General features: G+C 54.9%; 1 protein-coding gene across 2 annotated transcripts in view; it reads left to right on the forward strand.

Annotated features, from left to right (window-relative positions):
- Nucleotides 1-8,568, forward strand: part of ITFG2 (integrin alpha FG-GAP repeat containing 2) — a 17,658-nt gene extending 9,090 nt beyond the window's left edge. Inside the window, exons 5-12 of one of the 2 annotated variants that reach the window (XM_008053190.2) lie at nt 123-262; nt 699-847; nt 1,511-1,608; nt 1,756-1,809; nt 1,902-1,993; nt 3,754-3,871; nt 7,735-7,908; nt 7,988-8,568. In XM_008053190.2, the coding sequence (XP_008051381.1) occupies nt 123-262; nt 699-847; nt 1,511-1,608; nt 1,756-1,809; nt 1,902-1,993; nt 3,754-3,871; nt 7,735-7,908; nt 7,988-8,091 (929 nt within the window). In that variant the 3' untranslated portion in view covers nt 8,092-8,568. Of the gene's footprint in view, nt 1-122; nt 263-698; nt 848-1,510; nt 1,609-1,755; nt 1,810-1,901; nt 1,994-3,753; nt 3,872-7,734 lie in introns of both variants that reach the window. The other variant, XM_021710037.1, reaches the window with a different exon arrangement.
- Nucleotides 8,569-8,939: the final 371 nt, after the last annotated feature.

Consider the following 8,939-nt stretch of genomic DNA (forward strand, 5'->3'; position numbering starts at 1 on the left):
AGTGGCGTGGGGGAGGGGCCTGAGGGAAAGCAACCGTGGAAAGCGCCCCCCGGGGTGATGTCAGCGGGAGAGCGGGGGCTCCTTGCGGGACCCCAAGCCCCGCCTTGCTCTGCGTCCCACAGACGGAGATGGGTGCTGTGAGCTGGTGGTGGGCTACACGGACCGGGTGGTGCGGGCTTTCCGCTGGGAGGAGCTGGGCGAGGGCCCCGAACATCTGACCGGGCAGCTGGTGTCTCTCAAGAAGTGGATGCTGGAGGGGCAGGTGAGAGGCTGAGTTGGGACCAAGGCGCCCAGAGAGCTGGGAGGAAGGCTTCCTGGAGGCGGTGGGGGAAAGCAGTCTTGAGCCAGGGCCGAGGTGCGGGGCAGGGGAAAAGCACTGCACTGAGAAAGATCCAGAGACAGTCACCTCAAGCCAGGGTCTCAGGGGAAGTTGCCAGGAACAGGCAGAGGGAAGGAAGGTTGTGCTGAGAATGAGGGCGCAGGCGTGTGTGGACTGGGCTGCATCGGGCTGGGACCCCTGGGGACACGCCCAGAGGAAGGCCGAAAGGATGGCAGGAGCCCCGTGAGCTTGAGAGTCAGTCCCCTGGAAGCCTCGAGGGTGATTTCCAGGACCCCCCTCGCCCCCCACACCTCCCGTGCTCTGCAGAGCCCCACTTCCGTCCCCCCTCAGTGCCCTGCAATCCCATTCCCCGGTGCAGGTGGACAGTCTCTCGGTGACTCCGGGGCCACTGGGCGTTCCTGAACTGATGGTGTCTCAGCCAGGCTGTGCTTATGCAATTCTCCTGTGTACCTGGAACAAGGACTCCGAGTCCTCTCCGGCCTCTGAGGGGGCCACGGAGGGCAGTCGGTAAGAGGGTCCAGGCCTGTGGTGGCGAGGGGGGTGTGGAAGCCAGAGGGGCGCCCAGATGGCCCGTGGCGGCGAGACGGGTCTCCGGGGGGCTGAGCTGCCTCCAGGTCCAGCCCAAGCACCTGGCCCCACTCAGGAAGGTTGTTTGGGGCCTGAGGGAATCCTGGGCTTTAATATTTTTTTTGGAGTTGGGGTCTTGCTGTGTTGCCCAGGCTGGAGTGCAGTGGCCGCTCCCAGCCACTGCAGCCTCAACCTGCTGGGCTCCAGCGATCCTTCCGCCTCGGCCTTCCAAGTAAATAGAACTACATGGTATGTGCTCCCACACCCAGCTAACTTTTTCTTTAATTGTAGAGGCGAGGTCTCGCCAGTTTGCCTGGGCTGGTCTCGAACCCACGGGCTCAGGCAGTCCACTCAGCTCAAGCTCCCAAAGTGCTGGGATGACAGGCTGAGCCACCGAACCCGGCCTCATCTTAAAGCACCTGAAAGAGGTTCTGAGAGTCCCACCTGGCAACCCCAGCTCTCTTTTCTGTTTGCCACCTGGGTCAGCTGGGGCCAGCAGTGGGTTTCAGATTCTAAAAGCTCTTGCAGGGATAGTGGCCCCAAAGGGCCATGAGACTCAGCTCATCTGGCCTCCCGTTCGGCCCGCGACTCTGCTGCCCATAGAGAGACCCCGGCTGCCCGAGACGTGGTGCTGCACCAGACATCCGGCCGGATCCACAACAAGAACGTCTCTACTCATCTCATTGGCAACATAAATAGAGGTGACGGGGTGGGGGAGGGGCACTCCAGGGCCTTCTGGTCACTTTCAGTCCTATCCTTCCCCCCCTGCCCTTGGCCGCCCCGCCCCCACAGGCTCTGACCCCGTCCTGCCCTTCATGTTTCTTCTGGTCCTTCTATCCCGCCCATAGGCCACGGCGCCGGAAGTGCTGGCTCTGGCCTCTTTGCCCTGTGCACCCTGGACGGTGAGCAATGCTGGGACGGGGTGGGAGGCTCTGGGCCTGTGGGTTCTACTCAGGCCTGTCCCACCCATCCCCGGGCCGCCTCTCCCCTGCAGGGACGCTGAAGCTCATGGAGGAAGCGGACAAGCTGCTGTGGTCAGTGCAGGTGGACCACCAGCTCTTTGCCCTGGAGAAGTTAGATGTCACGGTGAGTAGGAAGGCTGGCGGGGCAGAGCGTTCTTGCCGTCTCCCAGGAGAGACGAGAGTTCAAGTGACCAGGCCACTCTCACGTCCCAGTTACCTCCCGACCCTTGTGTCGAGCTTATTTTTTATTTTTTTTATTATTTATTTATTTTTTGAGTTGAAGTCTCTCTCTGTCACCCAGACTGGAGTGCAGTGGCCGCTCCCGGCCACCGCAGCCTCGACCTGCTGGGCTCCGGCGATCCTTCCGCCTCGGCCTTCCGAGTAGCCGGAATTACAGGCACGCGCTACCACGCCTGGCTGATTTTTGATTTATTGTAGAGATGAGGTCTCGCTGCCCAGGCAGGTCTCGAACGCGTGGGCTCAGGCAATCCGCTCACCTCAGCCTCCCAAAGTGCTGGGATTATAGGCTGAGCCACCGAGCCCGGCAAATTTTATTTTATTTTTAAAGACATGAGGTCTTTCCAGGCACGGTAGCTCACGCCTGTAATCCCACCACTTTGGGAGGCAGAGACAAGAGGATTGCCTGAGTTCAGGGGTTCAAGATCAGCCTGGGCAACTTGGTGAGATCTTGTCTCTACAATAAAATCAAAACATAGCCGGGCTTTACAGGTGGCTCGGTGGCTCAGCCTGTAATTCCACACTTTTGGGAGGCTGAGGTGAGTGGATTGCCTGAGCCCGCGGGTTCGAGACCCTCCTGGGCAACTTGACCAGACCTCATCTCTACAATAAATCCAAAAATTATCTGAGCGTAGTAACGCGTGCCTATCATTACAGCTACTTGGAAGGCTGAGGCAGAAGGATCACTGGAGCCCAGCAGGTCGAGGCTGCGGTGGCCGGGAGCGGCCACTGCACTCCAGTCTGGGCGATAGAGTGAGACTCCAACTCAAAAAAAATAAAAATAAAATAAAATCAAAACGTTAGCCAGGTGTGGTGGCGCACACCTGTGGTTCCAGCTATTTGGAAGGCTAAGGAGGAAGGGTCACCTGAGCCCAGCAGGTTGAGGTTGCGGTGGCCGTGAGCATGGCAGCCTGAGCAACAAAGTGACACTCCGACTCAAAAAAATAGAGATGAAGTCTCACCATGTTGCTCAGGCTGGTCTCGAATTCCTGAGCTCAGGTGGTCCTCTTACCTTGGCCTCCCAGAGCACTGGGCTTATAGGCGTGCTCCACCGCACCCGGCCTGGAGTCTTATAGTTCTGAGTCTATCTAGAGTGTGTTTACTTCTTCTTCCCTAACACCGCACTGTGCTTTTGGAAGTCTGTTGTGCCCATACCTCCAGCAGTAGTAACAGCCCCAAAGAAAAGAAGTTACTCAAAGTGTCTAGCAGTGAGTTATTTGTTCCAATTCCACGCATATATTTTGTAGTTTTTACTTTTCCATATGTGAGTCTCTATGTAATAACGCTGTGGTCCCGAATCAGCACGGGGCGGGGCAGCGCGCTTTCTAGTGCCATTGTGTGTACTTGATGGTTTTGAAGAAAAAGCAGATCCAAGACTGATTCTGCCACCTCCTAGCCAAGTGACCTTGGGCGAATGACTGCGTTTCTAGTAGCTGAAGTTCCCTCCACATACGACTGCCCGCGTCGAGGGTGTTCATTGGGCAGCCCCGTGGGTGCCTGCCCCGTGGGAGAGGCTCTCCTCCAGCCCGCTGTGTCCATGCAGAGTCAAGTCCATGGTTCCGTGGTATCTCACCCCGCCCCTGTCACCAGGTCTCTTTCTAAGATGGCTCTTGCCCCTCGCTTAGCCTTGTCTCCCGCCTCTTTCAGGGCAATGGGCAGGAGGAGGTAGTTGCCTGTGCCTGGGATGGACAGACGTACATCATCGATCACAACCGCAGTGTCGTCCGCTTCCAAGTGGATGAAAACATCCGTGCCTTCTGTGCAGGTGGGACCCCTTCCCTGGGGCCCCTCTCTCACCTCGCTGAAGTTAGATTAAGTGGGTTGGGTGTGTCAGGTAGGTGTTTGCCTCTCAGTGTGTCCTCCACTGGAAGCGTTTGTAAGTGAGTGAGTTCTTCAGCTCTTTTTTTTTTTTTTTTTTTTTTTTTTTTTGAGTTGGAGTCTCACTTTGTCGCCCAGACCGGAGTGCAGTGGCCACTCCCGGCCACCGCAGCCTCGACCCGCTGGGCTCCGGCGATCCTTCCGCCTCAGCCTTCCGAGTAGCCGGAATTACAGGCACGCGCTACCACGCCCAGCTGATTTTTTAATTTATTGTAGAGATGAGGTCTCGCCAAGTTGCTCAGGCGGGTCTCGAACCCGCAGGCTCAGACAATTCACTCACCTCAGCCTCCCAAAGTGCGGGATTACAGGCTGAGCCACCGAACCCGGCTTGCTGGAAGCAATTGTAAGTGAGCGAGTTCTTCAGCTCTTTTTTTTTTTTTTTGAGTTGCAGTCTCACTCTGTGGCCCAGACTGCAGTGCCACCGCAGCCTCGACCTGCTGGGCTCCGGCGATCCTTCCGCCTCAGCCTTCCGAGTAGCCGGAATTACAGGCACGCGCTACCACGCCCAGCTGATTTTTTAATTTATTGTAGAGATGAGGTCTCGCCAAGTTGCTCAGGCGGGTCTCGAACCCGCAGGCTCAGACAATTCACTCACCTCAGCCTCCCAAAGTGCGGGATTACAGGCTGAGCCACCGAACCCGGCTTGCTGGAAGCAATTGTAAGTGAGCGAGTTCTTCAGCTCTTTTTTTTTTTTTTTGAGTTGCAGTCTCACTCTGTGGCCCAGACTGCAGTGCCACCGCAGCCTCGACCTGCTGGGCTCCGGCGATCCTTCCGCCTCAGCCTTCCGAGTAGCCGGAATTACAGGCACGCGCTACCACGCCCAGCTGATTTTTTAATTTATTGTAGAGATGAGGTCTCGCCAAGTTGCTCAGGCGGGTCTCGAACCCGCAGGCTCAGACAATTCACTCACCTCAGCCTCCCAAAGTGCGGGATTACAGGCTGAGCCACCGAACCCGGCTTGCTGGAAGCAATTGTAAGTGAGCGAGTTCTTCAGCTCTTTTTTTTTTTTTTTGAGTTGCAGTCTCACTCTGTGGCCCAGACTGCAGTGCCACCGCAGCCTCGACCTGCTGGGCTCCGGCGATCCTTCCGCCTCAGCCTTCCGAGTAGCCGGAATTACAGGCACGCGCTACCACGCCCAGCTGATTTTTTAATTTATTGTAGAGATGAGGTCTCGCCAAGTTGCTCAGGCGGGTCTCGAACCCGCAGGCTCAGACAATTCACTCACCTCAGCCTCCCAAAGTGCGGGATTACAGGCTGAGCCACCGAACCCGGCTTGCTGGAAGCAATTGTAAGTGAGCGAGTTCTTCAGCTCTTTTTTTTTTTTTTTGAGTTGCAGTCTCACTCTGTGGCCCAGGTTAGAGTGCAATGGCACGTGCTGGGCCACAGAGTGAGACTCTAACTCAGTCTTCCAAGTAGCCAGAACAACAGGCGTGTGCTAATACACCCAACTAATTTTTTGATTTATTGTAGAGACGAGGCCTCACCATATTGCCCAGGCTGATCTCAAACACACAGACTCAGGCCGTCCTCTCGCTTCGGCCTCCCAAAGTGCTGGGATTACAGGCTGGAGCCACCATGCCCGGCCTTCTTCGGCTCTTTTATTTGAGGGTGAGGCGTGAGTTTTACATGACCGTCTTGACGGTGTTAAACAAGAGGAAGTAAAAGACAGTGAGCTCGCCATTTCTGAATATTTAATGAATGGCATGAGTTCTTGCCAGCTGTCTGGGATGTGTGAAGCCCTCAGGAACAGGAATTCTTTTCTTTTCTTTTCTTTTCTTTTTTTTTTTTTTGAGTCGGGGTCTCACTCTTGCCCAGGCTGGAGTGCAGTGGCATGATCACAGTTACCTCAGTCTCGACCTACAGGACTCAGGTGACTTTCCACCTCAGCCTTCCAAGTCGCTGGAACTACAGGTGTGTACCACCACGCCAAGCTAATTTTTCTTGATTTATTGTAGAGATGAGGTCTCGCCAAGTTGCCCAGGCTGGTTTTGAACTTTTGGGCTCAGGCAATCCTCTCACCTTGACTTCTCAAAGTGCTGGGATTATAGGTGTGAGTCCATGTACCCAGCCAGGAGTTCTTTTCCATCTGAGCATGCCAGGTCTCTGAAGGAAATTCTCCCAGGACATTTTCATTGGTTCCAAATCAAGGACCTTGGAAGACAGCACTAACTCTTGGGTGGCTTGGGTAACTCTTGGATTGCTAAAATGCCTGAAAGTTTGACGCCTAAGAGAGGCTTGACTTTCTGATCATGTTTTGCTAATCTCCTCTTGGGCCTCACTACCCCAGGATGGGAAAAACAACTAATATCACCCTTTGGACGTGGTTCTGCCTGGTTATTTTCTTTTTGTTTTTTTGAGTTGGAGTCTCACTGTGTTGCCCAGGCTAGAGTGCAGTAGCATGCTCACGGCCACTGCATCCTCTTCCTGCTGGGCTCAGGTGATCCTTTCACCTCAACCTTCCCAGTAGATGGAACTACAGGTACACACCACCACGCCCAGCAAATCTTTTGGTTTATTGTTGAGATGAGGTCTCACCAAGCTGCCCAGACTGGTCTTGAACCCCTGGCCTCAGGCAGTCTTCTCACCTCAGCTTCTCAAAGTGCTAGGATTATAGGTGTGAGACAATGCACCCGGCCAGGAATTCTTTTCCATCTGAGCATGCCAGGTCTCTGAAGGAAATTCTCCCAGGACATTTTCATTGGTTCCAAATCAGGGACTGTGGAAGGCAGCACTAACTCTTGGGTGGCTGGGGACATGTCTGATTGCTAAAATGCCTAAAAGGTTGACACCCAAAAGAAACCTGACTTTCTGATCATGTTTTGCTAATCTCTTGGGTCTCACTACCCCAGGATGGGAAAATCAACTAATATCACCCTTTGGACGCTCTTCTGCCTGGTTATTGTTTTGCTTTTGTTTTGTTTTTTTGTTTGTTTGTTTGTTTGTTTTTGAGTTGGAGTCTCACTCTGTCACCCAGACTGGAGTGCAATGGCCGCTCCCGGCCAACGCAGCCTCGACCTGCTGGGCTCCGGCGATCCTTCTGCCTCAGCCTTCCAAGTAGCTGGAACTACAGGCGCGCTCTACCACACCCGGCTTATTTTGATTTATTGTAGAGATGAGGTCTTGCCAAGTTGCCCAGGTGGGTCTCGAACCCACGGGCACAGGCAATCCACTCACCTCAGCCTCCCAAAGGCACGGGATTACAGGCTGAGCCACCGAGCCCGGCTTGTTTTTTTTTTTTTGAGTTGGAGTCTCACTCTGTTGCCCAGGCTAGAGCAGTGGCATGTTCACGGTCACTGCATCCTCTACCTACTGGGCTCAGGTGATCCTTCCACCTCAGCCTTCCCAGTAGATGGAACTACAGGTACATACCACCAACGCCCAGCTAATTTTTTGGTTTATTGTAGAGACGAGGTCTCGCCAAGTTGCCCTGGCTGGTCTAGAACCCTTGGACTCAGGCAATCCACTTGCCTCGGCCTCCCAAAGTGCTGGGATTACAGGCTTCAGCCACCGTGCCCAGCCCTGCCTGGTTATCGTTACTGAGGTTTTTCCACATCTGGAATTGGCCAGATGTTTTCTTATCTTACCCATTTCACCGGGTTCCTGGCAAGAAGAAGCCGAGGGCCTTCTAGGCTTTGAGTGACATCAGCGGGAGGGTGGACTGTGCCGACTCTGCTTCGTGTCTCGCTCTTGGTCCTCCCACCACCGGCACAGAAGCTTTCTGACCTCTGTCTCACCGCCCACGCGCCCCAGGTCTGTATGCCTGCAAAGAGGGCCGCAACAGCCCCTGCCTGGTGTACGTCACTTTCAACCAGAAGATCTATGTTTACTGGGAGGTGCAGCTGGAACGGATGGAGTCCACCAATCTGCTGAAACTACTGGAGGCTGAGCCAGAGTACCGAAGCCTGCTGCGAGAGCTAGGCATGGGTGAGTCCCGGGGGGCTGGGAGCCCGGGGGCCCAGAGACCCACAGCCTCTTACCCGCCGCCCCCCGTCTTGGCTCTCAGATCCTGACGACCTCCCTGCGGCCCGTGCTTTGCTTCACCAAACGCTCTACCATCTGGACCAGCCACCGCAGGGTGCTTCCTCAAACCTCCAAGACCCCACCTAGCTGGACTTGCCCTCGTAGCTGGCGAATGATCCTTCCGAGCCCTCCCCACCCCCTACAGGTACCCGTGGTCTAGGCAGGTTAGGGAATACGCGTGACAGAGGTGCGGGATTTGATTCTGAGCGTGAAAGATGGCGGCAGCTCTAGGGTGACCACACACTGTAGACCTTGCGGTCTTTTGGTGAAAGAACAGACAAATGGACCCTCTGCCCTCTTCCTCGTGGACCTCACCCATGACATCAGCAGGGTCACAGGACTTTGGCCTTGTTCCAGGTCATCTGGGATGTGACCCTGCACCCAAGCTCCCCATTCTCACTGCGTAGGAAACAGATTTGTTTGTGAGGAACGAGGACATACCTCGTGCATGGCCCCAACGCCGGAAGGAAGCCAGGTGAGGCCCAGGGGCCCAGTGGAGAGAAGGGCTCCTCCCCCTCCTCAGTTCTGGCTTTCCCGGCACAATTCCAGGTCACTGACATTTGTCGTTTTTTATTTTATTTATTTTTTGAGTCGGAGTTTCACTCTGTCGCCCAGGCTGGAGTGCGGTGGCACAGTCACGGCTCACTGCAGCTTCAACCTCCTGGGCTCAGGGGATCCTTCTGCCTCAGCCTCCCGGGTAGCTGGGCCTTTGGGCGTGCACCACTATGGCCAGCTAATTTTTTTACACCTTTGTAGAGATGGAGTCTTGCTATGTTGCCTAGGCTGGTATCCAGCTCCTGGCCTCAAGTGATCCTGCTGCTGCCTCCTAAAGTGCTGGGATTACAGGCATGAGCTACCATGCCTGGCAACATTTATAATTATTACAGGAATGGCAGGACTGTTTTCTTTTCTTTTCTTTTTTTTTTTTTTTTTTG

Source organism: Carlito syrichta, unplaced genomic scaffold (genome assembly GCF_000164805.1).
Source record: "Carlito syrichta isolate Samal-C Ts95f unplaced genomic scaffold, Tarsius_syrichta-2.0.1 Scaffold287945, whole genome shotgun sequence".
Taxonomy (NCBI): domain Eukaryota; kingdom Metazoa; phylum Chordata; class Mammalia; order Primates; family Tarsiidae; genus Carlito; species Carlito syrichta.